The 18,371-nt window shown below is 33.1% G+C and overlaps 1 protein-coding gene across 1 annotated transcript; it reads left to right on the forward strand.

Annotated features, from left to right (window-relative positions):
- The first annotated feature begins 1,204 nt into the window (after nt 1-1,204).
- Nucleotides 1,205-16,727, forward strand: LOC145265736 (S-crystallin SL20-1-like). Its single transcript, XM_080121791.1, has 7 exons — nt 1,205-1,375; nt 2,422-2,517; nt 4,856-4,971; nt 8,916-8,972; nt 10,408-10,515; nt 12,684-12,882; nt 16,478-16,727. Exons 1-6 carry the CDS (start codon nt 1,243-1,245, stop codon nt 12,846-12,848), a joined length of 675 nt encoding a protein of 224 aa, XP_079977917.1. The 5' UTR covers nt 1,205-1,242; the 3' UTR covers nt 12,849-12,882; nt 16,478-16,727.
- The last annotated feature ends 1,644 nt before the right edge of the window (nt 16,728-18,371 follow it).

An 18,371-nucleotide genomic window follows, 5' to 3' on the forward strand; every position in this document is an offset into this window, starting at 1 on the left:
AGTCATTTAATCACCTACAATCAATGTATAAAATTCTTCTCTCGAATTCATTATAGTCCTTATGTTTATTTAAGGAATCATCAGCTGTTTACCATAAAACCCTGTTTCTGGTTTGGTTGTTTGGTTGTTTTTGTTTTACGGCATATAAACCCTTTTCGAGTTATTTAATGCCGAATCCAAAAATTTTGAAGAAATATTTTTTTAATAGAATATATTTGTTGTTTCCAAGTCGGTTTCTATTTAACCCATAGTTGGGACCCTAACAAATACTACCACTCCGGGTCAGAGTGGACCTGGGAGCAATGACAATTAAATGGTGGCTCCACCACTCCCCAAAGCCTGCAAACTGGGGCCTCACCATTGGATATAGTTTAAGGTCATATCCAGGACCCTGTTTCTGGGATTTAAAAAAAAACAGTATATTAAATTATGGCTCCCTAGCAGTGTTGATCAAACACCACCTCCCTTAATCACAAATAAAAAATTATATGTATATATATATATATATATATTAATACATATGCATATAATGCATTTACATATATATATATATATATATATATATATATATATTGAGTATATATATATATATATATTGAATATATATATATATATATATATATATATATATATATATTGAATATATATATATATATATTGAATATATATATATATATATATTGAATATATATATATATATATATTGAATATAGATAGATAGTAGATAGATACATTAAATATATTTATATATATATATATATATATATATATATATATATATATATATTAAAAGATAGATAGATAGAAAAAAAGGCAAAATAATGGCAGCAATCTCAATTAAATGCATGTATGAATTGCATTTTTATTCAATTTAAGTCCGAATGTCATCTTAGTCATTTTGGCAACTAACTCTTTTAATTCTTCAAACAAAACATCATTTGTTTTCGGTTACAGTGCAAAGTAAAAAGAAACATTTTACACATGTTGATAGGATTCCAATAATTACTTGTTCGGCCATTGTTTTACTGGCGATTTACTGCTGCAAGGCGCTCAGCACAAAGCGATTACTTTTCTAGAAGACAAAAGAATCGCTCGTCCTTGAACCTCGGCCGACAACAGCGAAGTCTGTTAATTTCGCAACTCTGTGAATCATTTTCACATATAAAAGCTGCTGCATATTCTGCATTCAGTACTCAGACGAGACACAACGCTTCAAGTTGCATTTCGATCCAACCAATAAACATGCCGAACTACACTCTGTACTACTTCAATGGCCGCGGCCGTGCCGAGATTCTTCGTATGATGATGGCCGCTGCCGGCGTCAAATACATGGATAAGAGGTTCGAATTCAACGAATGGGACAAATACAGGAAGGGTAAGTAAAACATTTTAAAATTTGCTGTAAATTCTCTTCAGTGCATTGTAGACTACAATGTATTATGGACTAAATCCCTGCAGGGAGACAAGTGAATCTTCCTCGCCGTACACTGTGAGAGATTAAACTCTAACAAGAAAAGGCAATCAATCTATTTGATCAAAAAATGGGTAATTCCACAGATTTCGACAACAGTAAAAGTATGGGAGGGTGGAACATTTATTGCTCCTTATTCAAACACGAGCAATGTCGGATCTCCCTGCTAGTTAATATATATATATATATATATATATATATATATATATATATATATATATTAACTAGCAGTTAGCACGACTTTGCTCGCGCCCTGTGTACTTTTCATAACTTTATGCTCTATGTCTGAATACACTTTATGAAAAATGTCAAATGTTTAGACCCAAAATTGGCTGAGTAATTTGCTAGAGTTTATTTTTTTAATTTTACCTCAATTTTGACGCTTTAAAATTTATTGTTTTGGGCTCAAATGGAATTAAAAAGTTTGATCTATGTCTTGGTAACCTACATCTATAATTTCAAGCGGTTAGACCCAAAATTATCGGTGGAGTTTGGTAGTGTTTTCAAAGGTCAGATCTTCGAACTTTGACCCCTTGATAGCCAAAGTTCTGGCGGAAAACCGATTAAAAAATCTTCCGAAATCTCAATACCCGTTTATGTAAAATCTCGAGTCTGCAGACTGCAAATTGACAGAGTAGTTTGGTAGAGAAATGTACACACACATAGAAACAATTTCAGTTATATATATATTTTTTTCAGTGTTTTTTTTTCTATAATTTTCAGTGTGAAACTGCATCATTGATGAAAATTAACCTGAAAAGAGTGGAAATAGTTTTTTTTTCGCTCAAAATGCTGATTTCTATTCACGTCGATCGCATAATATTAGAAATCTGCATTTTTATACTTCTGTATGTATGCCAGGGTTTTTAATCTCATTGCCAGCGACACCATATCCAAACATCCATTGTTGAAAAAGTGTATGTTTTATGATACTTCGTTTGTTTTTACAGATATGCCCTGCATGTGCGTGCCCGTCTTGGAAATGGACGGTGGCAACAGGATGCCCGAGACTATGGCCATTGCCAGGTACCTGGCACGTGAATATGGTAAGTGTTTATTGCATTAGAAATCACTAGATTACCTCACCTGGCGTTCCCCGGTAGTCTTATTATATTCTGTTTCATTTTACCTTTTTATCAGTTTATGATGAAATAGGCACTAGAAAGTTGATAATTATGTCATTGTTCGGCAATTAACTCATTTATTAGTGTTTGGACAAATTACAATATTTTAGCCGATTCCAATGCAATTCCCGATTCTGATTCAGAAAGTGATAGAGCCCAAGAAAGACAGCTAAGGTATAAAACTAAACCAACAATATCCCCTATCGAAAGAGCTCATTAAATGGCGTCGACTTAGGTTCAATTATATAGAATTTTTCAATGATTTGGAACTATTCTTAACGTACAATTTTTCCTTAAATGAACATTGACGGTAAATGCAAAAAATGCTTTAATTTACAAAAAACAAAATAACATTTTGTTTACGTCATTATTTTATATATAATCTTGTGCCGAAACAAAATCTATAAAAAAAAACGTATATATTCACATTTTTTTTATATCACTAATAAGTTATAAAAACACAATATATATTGGGAAACTTGTACATAAATAAATTTAATTTTTTTATGGATAACATTTATGGATTGTTATTTTAAAACGATATTTTTAAAACGATTTATTTTAAAAACGATAAATATTTAGCAGTAGTGATAATTTTAGTTCAAATTATAAAAAAAAAATGTTTTTGGAATCGGTAATTCAGCTAATTTTTTTTCATTCTGATATTTTAAAACATTCCGAATTTTCCGATTTCGGAGTCCGATTCGGATTAATCCTCTGAAAATTATAATTTATTGATACAAATTCTTGTTAAGTAAGTATATATAAAAATTTCATTCATTATTTTATATAATTTGTTTCCTTTAATACATACAGCATTTGGTAAAAATTTTAGGATCAGTTTAAATTACTTTCTAGTTGGCATATGATGTCCATGTGAACATCCAAAACTACAAACAGAAAACTGACAGATTACATCCGCTATTCGACCATGTAAAAGCAAAAAGTAAATTGAAATGAAAAACCAGTTTTATAAGTGAATTGATATTTGACCTTTCACCGTAATTCATTGGCAGACGAGGTTATTAACAAGGTAATTGAACGGAGCCATCCAAGAACCCTGAGAATGTTACATGAAGTGGATCACCGAAGAAGAGCTGGGTGACACTGATCCGATCAAGAGCGATGATTGGATGCGCAATCAGTAACTTCAACAGTCAGGAACCATATTTAACAAGAAACTGAAATTGTGGCACTCCCAGACAAACCAGAGTACGCATCTTAGTAACTGCAGTGATGGACACACTTGCACTGAGTAAAAATTAATGGATTGTAACTTTGGTGCAAAACGATAGATTGAGTATTAACATGAAAAGATATAGTAACGATTTGACAAGGTGGTCTATGGGTGACAAAAGAAAAGTATGGATATTGCAAGAACATGTTAGAGGTAGTAGTTGGTTGGTTGGTTCGTTGGTTTTGTTTTACGGCATATCAACCCTTTTCGGGTTATTTAATGCCGAATCCAAAGATTTTGAAGAAAAATTTGTTAATAGAATATATTTGTTGTTTTCACGTCGGTTTCTATTTAACCCATAGTTGGGACCCTAACAGATACTACCACTCCGGGTCAGAGTACCTGGGAGCAATGGTAATTAAAGGGTGGCTCCACACTCCCCAAAGCCCACAAGCTGGGGCCTCACTACTGGATATAGTTTAAGGTCATATCTAGGACCCCCATTGAGGGACTTTTACCCTCTGCAGGGGGGCAGTCAGCGTATTCTAATGCCCCACCGACAGGGCCGTTAGAGGTAGTAAGTCAGATGTAAACTTGATGTCCAATGATAGATCCTGTTTTGGTATGATAAAATATAATAAGGGTTTGATATTTAATTGGAATTCATTATTGAGATGAGTATTATTTTATTAATTTTATTTATTGCGGACTATTATCCTCATCAATTAACTAAAAAAAAAGATGAGGATAATAGTCCGCAACAAATAACATTGATAAAACGATTTGATAGGTTAAATGTTTCCAAATTCCGTTTTTTTAATTAAAAGGAGTTGGTTAAAATTATTAGTGCTTGATTGCAATGTTCGAAACGTGGGAGTTGTACAGTAATCATCAATGTTGCATTTCTTACATAGCTTTAACCACGAAATTAAGCGCCATTTTAATTTTTTCATATTTCTTTTCATTAATAATTGCCGAGAGAACTCAAATTTGATTTAAAAAAAAGCTATGTTTTACGCTATATTGGAGCTTTTGTTGCCACTTTACTAAAATAAATACTTTTAATTTGTTTAATCTTTAAAGGTTACTACCCCAAAAACAACATGGACATGATGAGGTGTGACTACATCGCTGATTGCTTCTATGAAATCATGCACGATTACATGAGGTACTACCATTGGAAGAACGGACGCTTCAGGGTGAGTCGGTTTAATATTTAACCCAATCAAACTTCTCAATCGTCAAAATAACAGACACACGTTGACACACACACACATGTAGACACACACACGCACATATATATATATATATATATATATATATATATATATATATATTTATATACGTATGTGTAAATCAAATTTTTAATATATTTGCAGTTCAGCCTGCCTTTGCTCGGTCCCTATGTACTGTTCAAAGATAATATACATACATACACACACACACACACACACACATATATATATATATATATATATATATATATATATATATATATATATATATATACATATAAAAAATTTTTGACTCATGTCCAAAATCTACATCTAAAATTTCAAGCGTTTCAAAATTAGCGTAGGGGTTTGGTAGAGTCTGCAAAGATCAACTCTTTCAGCTTTGACCTCTTGACAGCAAAATTTTCGCCCAAAAACTGATAAACAAACTTGCTGCATGTCTGAATACCCTTTATGTCAAATTTAAAATGCTTGGGCACAAAATTATTTGAATAGTTTGCTAGTAACCGCAAAGTTCAATTTTTAAAAATCTTTAACCCCAATTTTGACCCTTGAAAATTTATTGTTTTGGGGTCAAATCAAATTAAAAAGTTTGATCAATGTCCAAGATACCTACACCGAAAATTGTAAGTGTTTAGATTAAAAATTGGTGGAGGAGTTTGGTAGAGTTTTACAAGGTCAAATCGTTGAACCTTTTCTCCCTGATAGCCAACTTTCTAGGCGAAAACTAGATTTTTTTTCTAAAACATGGCAAATCCCGAGTCTGTTGACTGTATGACAAATCTCGAGTCAGTAGACTGAAAAATGACAGAGTAGTTTGGTCGGTAAATATATACCGACTGAAAAACACACAGTCAATTTCTCTTTATAGGTATTTAAATGTATAATAAATATAATAATTAATATACAAATAATCCTTTAGATAATAAATCAATAAAGATAGTAAAATCGCTACACGGCAAATTAATATTAAATTTAGTAATTAATAATAAATTAAAAAAGGAGAAATTGATATTGAATAAAACAAATTATTAACTCATAGGTTCGATAAAAAAAAACTCTTTAAAACATGATTATTCGAATTAAAAGACCTTACATCAAAAGAAGGTTAAGAGAGAGAATTATGAATCTAGAAAAAAAGCTCACTAAATGACATTGTTTATGGAATGAGAAATAATATACGCAAATAGCAGCGAGAAATTGAGAAGGGGTGATATGAATAAGTTAAGAAAAGAAACAAACATATATGGGAGACTGGGGAATACATATCAAAGGGGTTAGATGATATATACAAAAAAAATTATACAATATTATAAGCAAGAGAATATATATATATAGTAATTTATAAAATATATATACTATTTAAATTACTAACTAGCTCTGCCTACGTATTGAGCACTTTTGAAGTAAATACTTAAAATTTACGCATAAATCTATACTTTCATATATTAAATTTATGCGAATAAATGAAGTAGTTATATATATATATATATATATATATATATATATATATATATATATATATGTCTAATGAAAAGGGAAAAATCAAAATCATTTTTATTTTTCATCATTTTTTTCCTTGAAATATTTGTTCATAGACTTAATATATATATATATATATATATATATATATATATATATATATATATAATTAAAAAATTGAAATAAAGATGAAACATTGATGAACACATAATTCGCTTGTTCATTTTATTTCTCTATTTCGTCGGAATACTATTTACATTATTCTCCTCATATATATTTATATATATACTACAAAAGTACCCGTCGTTGAGTGGGTTCAAAAACAGCCTACAGAAAATGGACTCTGATTTATGAAAGTATGATAGGTTATGAAAAGGAACGGTTGCAAAGAGATAGCTTCGAATTTGGGGGTATCAAAACCAAAGCAAAATATGATGGAAGTAAAAATAAAATAGATAAACCCCATAATTTATTATACCATACCTGTTCACACTGAAACAATTATCACAATATTCTGTGGATCTATATTAAAAAAAAAACTTCTTACACTTTGTGACATATTTCCATTCTATGAAAGTCAGGCGCGAACGAATACCCCATAATTTTATTATACTATATTTCTTAAAACTGAAACATAATTATCAAAGTATACTTACGCAGATAGATATGAAAAGTCTTTATTAAAGTGTGTGCCTATTTCCATTCTATGGAGGCCAGGTGTGAACTCAGACCCCATAATTTTATTATACCATCCCAATTTCAGTTAAAACATACTTATCAAAGTATTATTATGTATATCTATATCAAAAACACTTGTAAACTTTTTTTTAATTTTAAAATTTTTTATTTACATACTTGTGAACCAGGCGCGAACGCAGACTCCACAATTTTAATGAACCACCGTTCTGCCAGATCGAACATACCCATTCCTGTGTCTCGATACATCTATCATTATATGTAATGAGATTTTTAAATAGTAAACCATATAGGAGCCTCTTTGTGACCACACACACACACACACACACAAACACATTCAGCTTTATATTATATATATATATATGTGATGATTGCAACGTCTTGTCAGACGAGTGCCACTCCCTCAGACATTTAAAATCCATGAGCCCAAATGCCTGAGGGAGTATCTATACACAGATGATGTTACAGAGTCTTAGATTTGTACGATAGCTAAGTCTCTCTCTCGGTTCAAAATGTTGAGATCCAGCAACAAGCAAGAGCAAGATAGCCAGCAACAAATTAAACTGCAGACCTGCTTAATGCGAATAATGGTCTTCCGCTTTATGGTTTTTTAAATCAGAGATTTGCTTCTCCTTCACCACACACACACACACACACACACACACACACACACACACACATACCCACACTGTGTAACTATATTAAAATATATACGGCATAATCACGTTGACATAGCAGTCCTCGTCATATTACCAAAATCAAGCAACGTGGAGCCTGGTTAGTTCCAAATGGGTAATCATTTGGAAATTCTAATTGCTATTTGTGCTCTCTCCTCATCTCGACATTTGTTTCCAGATGTCCTGCACGTACACTTCACTTGCCACTTGTATTTAACAATGTTGACTTTGGAGAGGTGGGATTGGAGATTTGGCACCTCCTGCCAGACTAGTTCCACGCGCAGACACCCGTACCTGGATACCTATAGTCTGTAAAAGACTGAAGGAGCCCGTTTTGTGTTATGACTGTGTAGCTATCTTAATATATTTATTATCGCGCACTCTTATATAAATTTCATTAAACTGGAATAATATATATATATATATATATATATATATATATATATATATATATATATATATATATATATATTTACCAGTGGTGAAAAAAACCGGACTAGAGTGCTCAATGTGTAGCCAGAGCAGTATATAGGAATTTTATTACTGTGAGTCCAGAATGAGTTTACATATTGTTTCAGCTAGAGGAACATCCTCAAAAAGAAGAGGAAATATCCAACTAGCATCCTCAGAATTCATAGATGGACTCCATCTATGAATTCTGACGATGTAACCTCATTCTGGACTCACAGTAATAAATTTCCTATATATATATATATATATATATATATATATATATATATATATATATATATATATATATATATATATAATTCTTTCAGTCTAAGTATGTTCAACGATAAACATCAATAAATTTAATGAGATTTATATAAAATTGCCTAATAATTAATGTTTTTTATATAGCTACACAGTCATAAGCATTTTGCGTTCCTATTGAAAAAAAAATATATTTTGTCTCGCCTCTAAGGCTAATCAGTGTGGAATTCATATTTTTTTTATTATAGTAAATATCTGTTATTCATCCAAAGTATCATTAAAGTATACATATTTAGCTTACAGATATTCATTACAAACATTCAATATTCTTTTTTTCAGTTCGGCAACAATGGTGTAATGGGTTCTGACATGGGAAAAGGTGACTCCAACTTCGATGTAAGTAAACCTTATATTTATTATGACATATTTTTTCTGGTCATTTTGTATATTATATTTCCTGAAATATTTTTATTTAATTGAACCATAATTCAAAAATGTGTGCATTTTGCACGACAATAAATTAATTAATAAATGCATCGACCGTGGCTGTGATTAACGTTCACGTTTGAATTGGCAAGTGCAACATGATAAATTATTTCATGGACCGAATAAAATAACTTCTGGTCAAGATTCATATTTTAACACTTCGTTATATTACACCCTCATATAAACACCTTAATAACACCTTTATATAAACACCTTAATAACACCCCCATATAAACACCTTAATAACACCTTTATATAAACACCTTAATAACACCTTTATATAATAAATAATACCTTTATATAACCTTTATATAAACACCTTAATAACACCTTTATATAAACACCTTAATAACACCTTTATATAAACACCTTTATATAAATATAAACGTTATATTACACCCTCATATAAACACCTTAATATAAACGTTATATTACACTCCCATATAAACACCTTAATAAAATTCTATTAAAAATAGATATTACTTGTAATGGTAAAAAAGTAACCTAATTAAGGAGAAAAAGACTCCAGTATTTTATTTCATTTAAGAAATTAGCAGTTCAGCCCGGCTTTGGTCGGGCCTTACGTACTTGCCATATGGGTGAATACTCTATATGTAAAATTTTAAATGTTTAGACCAGAAATTGGATGAGTAATTTGATAGAGACCGCAGAGGTCAAATATTTTTAAAAACTTTGGTCCCAATTTTTACCCCTTAACATTTATTGCTTTAGGCTTAAATCAAATTAAATGTTTGATCCCTATCCAGGTAACCTACATTTAAAATTTCAAGTGTTTAGACCCAACATTGGCGAATGGGGTTTAGTAGAGTTTTCAAAGGTCAAATTGTTGAACTGTTGCTCCTTGACGGCAAAATTGCTGAGCGAAAACCGATTAAAAAGATTTTTCCTAATCTGAATACTTTTTATGTCAAATCTCGAGTCTGTAGACTGGAAACTGACAGAGTAGTTTGGTAGGGAAAATTACACAGACAGACACACACAGATATACAATTTCACTTTCATAGATATACAGAGTACATTTTTGCCTTCAAATAGTTTCGTGACTTCAGAGCCGTCATTTTTAAATATATAAAGGGAGGTAATCTGTATCTGTGCGTTCATATTTCGTAAAATATTTTTGGCGACATAAGTTATACAAGTTTAGTATAAGCATAAGAAAAGAACTACTCAAGTGAAAAAAAAATAATTACTGGTTTTTAATCACAATACCAAACATTCATTTTTTAAAAACTAGAGTTTGAATTAGTGTTTTTACTAGATGTTGTTATTTTAAGCATTCGTATATTAGATGATTTTGATGTGTCAGCTATAATTTATTTTACAGAACTACATGCAATGGAGATACATGAACACTTTCAACCGTATTATGCCCTTCATGGAGAGGACTCTGGGCATGCGCAACGGTGGAAACCAATTCTTCATGGGTGACCAGGTAAGATATCACTCTTCAGTCTATTCAGACTAACACTTTGATATTTTAAATTACGTATTATGTTGTTAAATTCTATGTTGCAAAAATTATAAACAAGAGTCAAACGCTCCTCCAATTGATATACTCGTAGTATACATCCGGGTTATATATCAAGCTGACGATAAAAGTTCTTGCGATTCAGATGAACATATATCGACTCAAACAAAAATGTATTGGTCAAAATAAGCAATATTAAAGCAACACACTTTTGCCAGCGTAAAAAAGTTTACTTATGGCAGTAACGTAAAAATCTTGCGTTGTGGTGGCGATGAAGTCGCTGATGGCGTTGTTGCTATCGCTTAGGTTTTTTAAAGTATTTCTCGCGCAGAAAGTTATCGAGACGGTTGAAAATGTGGTAGTCGGTAGGTGCGAGGTCTGGAGAGTATGGCGGATGAGGCAGTGTTTCATAGCCCAATTCGTTACAACTTCTGGAGGTTACGTTCGTGCATTGTTATGGATGGGAATTGGACCTTTTCTGTTGACTAATGCTGGGGGGTGTTGGCGACGTTTCTGATACATTTCATCCATTTGTCGACAGTACTTCTCCACCGTGATGGTTTCACATACATTTAAAAAACAGTAATGGATGAGACCGGTCGCAAACCACATAACAATCAGCATAACCCTCTTATGGTGCAACTCCGGCTTCGGGAAGTGTCTTGGAGATTTGTTGGCGTCTAACCACTGAGCTGAGCGTCACCAGTTGCCGTAAAGAACCCACTTTTCATCGCAAGTCACAACCCGGTTGCGAAACGGGTCTTCCTTGTTGCGTAAAAAAAGGAAAAATGGCACTTAATAACGGCGTCTGTTTTGATTATCGTTCAATTCGTGAGACATACATTTATCAAGTTTTTTATTCTCCGAATTTCTTTAAAATAGTTGAAAATCGTCATATACGTTACGTCTAATGCAAAATAAATCTTGCATTCAACGTTTTAAAAAGGGAGATGTAATTATTTTAAACGATTGAAATTTAAACGATTAGATACTAGATTATATACAGCAAAGCACGTTCTTTAAAAAATATATAAAGCAAAGGTATTCTAACGGAAACTTATTTGAAAATACATCGTTTGAAATCAAGATTAATAAAGTCCGCAAGAACTTTCCTCCGAAACTTAATGTCACAATTCATATCTCATGATCTGTTCTAAGTATCAGCTTAATTTATAAATCCATAGTTACTGAGACGCACACATTACTGAACTAAAAGTTATTTAAAAAATAAAATAAAAAGTATTCAAACACAGGCATATATAATGTTTTATATATATATATATATATATATATCTATATATATATATATATATATATATATATATATATATATACTCGAGTTTTTTATTCAAAAGTAATGGACTAGTGAATTCAACGAGGTTGTTAGATAGTGCTCAATAAAAAGAGCTGATAATACTTGTTTATTGTTATATAAACATGTTTACATCCCGCTGCTACAAACACCCACTTGTTTCAATCAAACAACAGATATCATCAGGCAGCCACTTGACTATTCAAATGTTCAATGAATAATGGATTTTTATTTTAGGTATGAACTCTTTAAAAGTTGGAGTTAAAAAAAACTTAAAACACAGAACTTCTGTGTTTTAAGGTTTTTTTTAACTCCGTTATTCATCCATTATTCATTGAACATTTGAATAGTCAAGCGGTTGCCTGATGATATCTGTTGTTTGATTGAAACAAGTGGCTGTTTGTAGCAGCGGAATTTAAACATGTTTATATAACAATAAACAAGTATATATATATATATATATATATATATATATATGTATATTACAAAGGCATCACCACTTATCAAGGCCAAGAGGCCACTCGAGGGTAAGGGTAAAGAGTGTACAGTAGACAATTTAACAATAACGTTATCGCTAGTAATGGAAATTCGGTATATTTGTTAATTTATATGGAACGACTCACCAAAAACTTGTACAGAACATTCAACATTAGTATCTTCATGCAGCATCTTTTATCTATGTGTGTATACGTTTATTTTCTCTTTTTTAGATGATGTGGTGTGACATAATATAGGTTCGAAAGAATTATGACGCATATATGTACATAGGTGTTATTAATATTAAAGTATAGCCATTCTAATTATGTTTTTCTTTTTGTAGATGATGTGGTGTGACATGATGTGCTATTGTTGTATGGAGAACCCCTACATGGAGAACCAATCCATGTTCAGCAACTACCCCAAACTGATGGCTCTCTACAAACGTGTGTCCTCTCACCCCAAGATCTGCGGATACCTCAAGAGCCGTTCCAACACCAACTGGTAAAACGGTCAATTTGTAGGGGTTTCTATTGATAAAGGTGAATAGAATTTTTTGGACATTTATTTTATTTGAAAATTATTATCTTCTAGCAGGGAGACCCTACGTTGTCAGGGATTAAATGAGGATCAATGAATGTTCAACCCTTTCACTACATTTATTATCGTCGAATGGATTGATTTCCCCTTTACCATCGGGAGGCACAGGGGAGAAGTTTCACGTGCCTCCCCGTAGTAATTAGTCCAGACTACATTGTGGTCTACATGGACTGTAGAAGACGTACTGCTGATTTAATAAAATTGTTTTTATATAATAGTTTGGATTTAAGTTTAATATGCAAAAGTCAAGTCTTTTAAACGGAAATATTTATTGCCAACGCACCTCTGTCTTATTAAAGAACCTACTGTTGATTTTATACGTCAAGTCATTCCGCTTGTGTGGTGATTAAACTTCTCAGATCTACTTGTGCTTTTAGGCTGTATAAGGGTGTTAACTTTGATCAAGATCGGACCGTTCATTCTTTAATCAGATTTTTCTGATTATCAATTTTATTTAGATACAAAACTTATCTAAGAACACTCCCAGACATAAAGTAATTTTTTTTAAAAATGCACATATACAGTAACAATGCACCGTTTATATATATATATATATATATATATATATATATATATATATATATATATATATATATATATGTAGTGATATTTATCAATTCCAATGCATGTATGTCTGTAAAAAGTACATGCATGAATAACTGTTTTTTCTTACTGCACGATATCCTAGTGCAAATAAGAGAGTCATATCTGAGCTAAGATGGGGCAATAAAAACTTATCCGTTTCATAGATGATCGTGTTTTTATATAAATTCTACGTAGCTGATCTGACTTGTTCTTGCATCACGTACCTTCATGTTTAACTGATTTCTTACGAGACGTATAAGGACCTGCAATAACTACTCGTATCCACCAATATCGTTGATTCTCACACACAAAAAAAAACAAATATAATTAATAAAAAAAATGTATTATCCATTTTAAAACAAACTGAAAAACATTCATCCCATAAGAAAAAGTCACAAAGTGAATGTGGTATTTTGGTGATAGCATCAAGTGTTAGGGTTGGCCTAACAGACCTCCCTAAACACATACTTAAATCATTCGTTGACATCTATACTGATGACACGACCATCTACAGCAACACAGCAAAGGCTGTAAATGACAAAGTTCTCTCGGATTCTCTCTCCTCTGATCTCGAGCGCGTGGTTCAGTGGGGGAAGATGTGGCTGGTTACCTTTAATGCATCCAAAACCAAACTCCTATCCTTACATCATCAACGCTCTGATCCCCAGCTGGCATCAATTGTGATGGATGGCTCTCGTCTGGGTGAGGCCCCGTGTTTTGACAAGCTTCTGGGTTTGACCTTTACTCCTGATCTGAAATGGAACACGTACATCAAGTCTGTTGCCAAGGTCGCTGGAAAGATGGTGGGATCCTTCTACCGCTCCAGAAGATATCTCACTACTGATGCAATTCTCTATCTATATAAAAGCCAAGTACGTTCAAGGATGGAATACTGTTGCCATATCTGGGCAGGAGCTGCCAAAAACAGCCTATCATGCCTTGACAGAGTACAAAATAGACTTCGTGGTTTAGTGGGGGATGCCCTTTTCTCTACCCTGCAACCTCTCTCCCACAGAAGAGACGTTGCGAGCCTATCCTTGTTTTATCGTTATTTTCATGGCAGGTGCTTGTCTGAACTCCAATCCCTGGTCCCCCCTCGCCAATCTTTCACGAAAAACACCCGTCTAGCTGAATCCACTGTGAAAAATTTCCCCCGCTCTATATCTGTGCCTAAATCAAAACGCGGATTCCATGAACAAAGCTTCTTTCTTAGAACTGCACGCCTGTGGAACTCTGTTCCGTCTGCCTGTTTCCCACCGGACTACAACTTGGATGTCTTCAAGTCCAATGTTAACAAATTCCTAATGAACCGCCCCCTTAAGTAAACACTTCAGCAAATCTCCACACTAACGTAATATACTTGCAATAACCCTTATCCCTGAGTGGCTTCCGAGCCTTGATAAGTGGTGATCACTGTGTAAAAAAAAACAAAAAAAAACAAAGCAGTTTTTGAAAAAATCGAAAACCAGCGACTCGGGAAAAAACGGAGGCAACTATAATAACAAAAATCGAAATTTTCGTATTAAATTTCAAAGCTCACTAATGGTCTCTCCTTAATTGTTATGTTATAATAAAGAATATATCCAATAATTACGAAAAACGATAAGGTAGACAAAATTAGTAAAGAAAAAATTTTTGACAAAAATTAGCGAAAACAAGTGAATCATGCATGCTCCCTCATGAGTGCACAGTGAACGAGATATAAAAAATGACTAAGTTCAGCATTTACCCCCCCTCTCACTTAGCCGCAAAAATCCCCATGGGACGTCAAATTCTGGTGGAAATGAACAAACGGTGCATTTTTAGGCTTTTAACATATGTAAATTTGTAGTTCTGCACCATGCAAAAAAAAAAAAAAAAAATGACCAACTCCCTCATTTGCACTCTCCCATTTACGCTCAAAGGTCTCCAAGGTCTTAACATATTTAAATTTGAGTTTAGAACCATACAAAACGGGTAAATAGACATACACAGAAAATTTTGGACAAATGTTCCAAAAATAGAGTGTTTTTATTAGCTCTAAAAGAGCCCCTGGAGCACATCCAAGAGTTATCGCAAAGTATAGACCAACAAAATTATATAGAAATCAGTTACAATTTTTCAGAAAGTTTTATAAAAATCCAATTATTTAATAAATACAAGTGTCAATTTTAGTCATTTTAACCCGAAAGGCACCCTTAGGGAGGCAATCGAAGTTTTCCCGGAAACCCCGCTATGTTACTTTTACTCATATCATGTTTAATGTTTGTGCAAAATTTCAAAAAATTCCAAAGTGTTGTTATTCAGAAAAGTGCGTATAGACGAACAGACGAACGGACAAGGGTGAAATTACAGGTCCACGCTCCTTTTGTCGGGGGGGGGGTGTTTTCTAAAAAATACACAAGAGAGTTCCACGGGGGGGGGAGTAAATAGGGTGTACTTATTGTACATTTTTAAGAATTAATTGCGCGCTAGCAATACTAAATATAAGTTAGTTGCTTTGTTTTTAGAATAACTGAGTTACATCCCTTGGTATGACGTCACGTAGTCCTAAAGAAATATGGCGTAGGATTTTTTTACGATTAATATCGAAAACAGGTATATTTTTAATGCATGCAACAATGTTGAAGTATTTCTGACATGCCGATTACGTAGATATAAATGCTTTTAGTTGAAATTGGTACAAAACGTCAGTAGATAACATTATTTTTTTTAAATCGTTTTTTTTTATTTTCCGAATTTCACTATTATTGTTTAGTTGCACTAAAAACGATTCAGGCTTCTTGCTGAGAACAACTGTTAAACATTAGAAGTATTGCTTTTTATTCCGTCAAAAAATAAAAGTTGCTTTTAATGTACATTTTTTTTTGCTTAAATTAAATAAAGTAGACTAAACTTCCCGTTATATCATTATTACGATATTTTTATATTCTTATGAAATATCTAATACCTTTATCTCTTTTTTTGTTTCAGTGTAACGTGATGATTGAAACCTTTCACCAATTTCCCGCCGATTAGTGATCCTCTAAAATTAGATGCTGCTGCACCTGCTCATCCTGACTCTAAAAAAAGCCCTTCTAACACAGTTTTTAATGCACTCTACATGCAACTGTAATAAAACAGACGTTTAGAATGCATTACTTGTTGTAAAAATGTCTTGCAATGTTTCCACAAAACATTTTACGAAGTTTAGTAAGAATTTTATATAAATAAAATATTTGCTTTAAACAAATTAATTTGTGTTGTTATTCGCATTAAAAATGTTCATTGTTGACTTATCCCCCACAAACTCACATAATATAAAGCTGAACATCTGTGTGTGTGTCTGGTCACGAATAGACTCCTATATGGCTGACTATTATAGAAAACTGATCACATATAATGATAGAAGATGTATCGAGGCACAGGAATGGGTATGTTTGATCTAGCATAATGATGATTCATTAAAATTGTGGGGTCTGCGTTCGCGCCTGATCCACAAAGTATGGAAATAAAAAAAAATTTAAATTAAGAAAAAGACGTATACAAGTGTTTTTGATATAGATGTACATAATAATACTTTGATAAGTATGTTTTAACTTAAATAGGGATGGTATAATGAAATTGTGGGGTCTGCGTTCGCATCTGACCTCCATAGAATGGAAATAGGCACAAACTTTACTAAAGACTTTTCCTATCTATCTGCGTAAGTATACTTTGATAATTATGTTTTAATTTGAAGAAATATGGTATAATAAAATTATGGGGTGTTCGTTCGCGCCTGGCTTCCATAGAATAGAAATATGGGAATAAGTTTAACAAGGTTTTTTAATATAGATCCACAGAATATTGTGATAAGTGTTTCAGTGTGAACAGGTATGGTACAATAAATTATGGGATTTATCTATTTTATTTTTACTTTCATCATATTTTGCTTTGGTTTTGATACATCTGTAACGCGAACGATGTCCCGGGCCTGCGTCGTCTAGTGGTGGACCCCTCCAGCGTGACCAGTCTCGCACTGGTCCCTGGAAAACATACCTCCGCTGCTCAAGGCACATTAAACGTGCATGACCCCAAGTCCGTGTGGCAACATTGTTCTCTTCGGCCGTCAATCTGGTTTCGTGTCGGTGTCTTCGTCGTCTGGCGTCCGGGCATACCTGAAATAAACTGCATCTTCACTTATGCCGGCAATCGAGAAACAAAGAAAAAACTCTGAGGTCATTTTCGTTTAAACCAAATAAAATAATTATTTGCAACCATTCTACATTTGTTTAACGTCGTGTTTTCGTTATCCGCGCTTCGTGATGCAGGTACTTGAGATTTCAGGTTAATTCTCTAGCTAAGAACAAGATCTTTTCAAGTTAGTCCTTATTGAGATTTCTGCCTCTGCCTCTCACCCCAGGCGGGGCGATAGCCGATGTGTACGCTTCGCTCGCTGACCAAAGACTGCCAAAACCCTTCTATATCTCTTTCGAGTAGGCGATCGTTGTTTATATCAAAAGCATCTTCCTTCCTTTTCTCCATTATCTTCTATTCCCCCCTCTTTCTTCTCTTGTGAATTTCTTTCTCTATCCCTCTATTTTCTTATTCTTTTCCTTTTCTTTATTGTTTTGTGAACATATCTGTCAAACTAGCTTGGTGGTCCCCGACTCCGAGCAGACATTTTGGAACCCAATTCTCGAGACTGTCCGAATCAATTACGTTAGTTAAAACTCATTCTCGCCAGATCCAACTATAAAAATAATCTCCTTTTTTTCGTCATTAAAACAGATATCATGTCTCCCGAACATATCTCATAAACGCTTGTCTTAATCTTTGACACGGTATCAGCACGCCCCCCCGGCCACAAGCATTCTTATCTTCACCTAGCTGAACGGGACACCCG

This window comes from Euprymna scolopes, chromosome 40 (genome assembly GCF_053919585.1).
Source record: "Euprymna scolopes isolate OS-2025 chromosome 40, ASM5391958v1, whole genome shotgun sequence".
NCBI classification, from domain to species: domain Eukaryota; kingdom Metazoa; phylum Mollusca; class Cephalopoda; order Sepiida; family Sepiolidae; genus Euprymna; species Euprymna scolopes.

Bases quoted from the DNA above. Each gene is read 5' to 3' on its own strand.
- LOC145265736 (XM_080121791.1), top strand. From the start codon at position 1,243: ATGCCGAACTACACTCTGTACTACTTCAATGGCCGCGGCCGTGCCGAG. The intron at 1,376-2,421 runs GTAAGTAAAACA...TTGTTTTTACAG, and splicing joins ATGGGACAAATACAGGAAGG to ATATGCCCTGCATGTGCGTG. The intron at 2,518-4,855 runs GTAAGTGTTTAT...TAATCTTTAAAG, and splicing joins GTACCTGGCACGTGAATATG to GTTACTACCCCAAAAACAAC.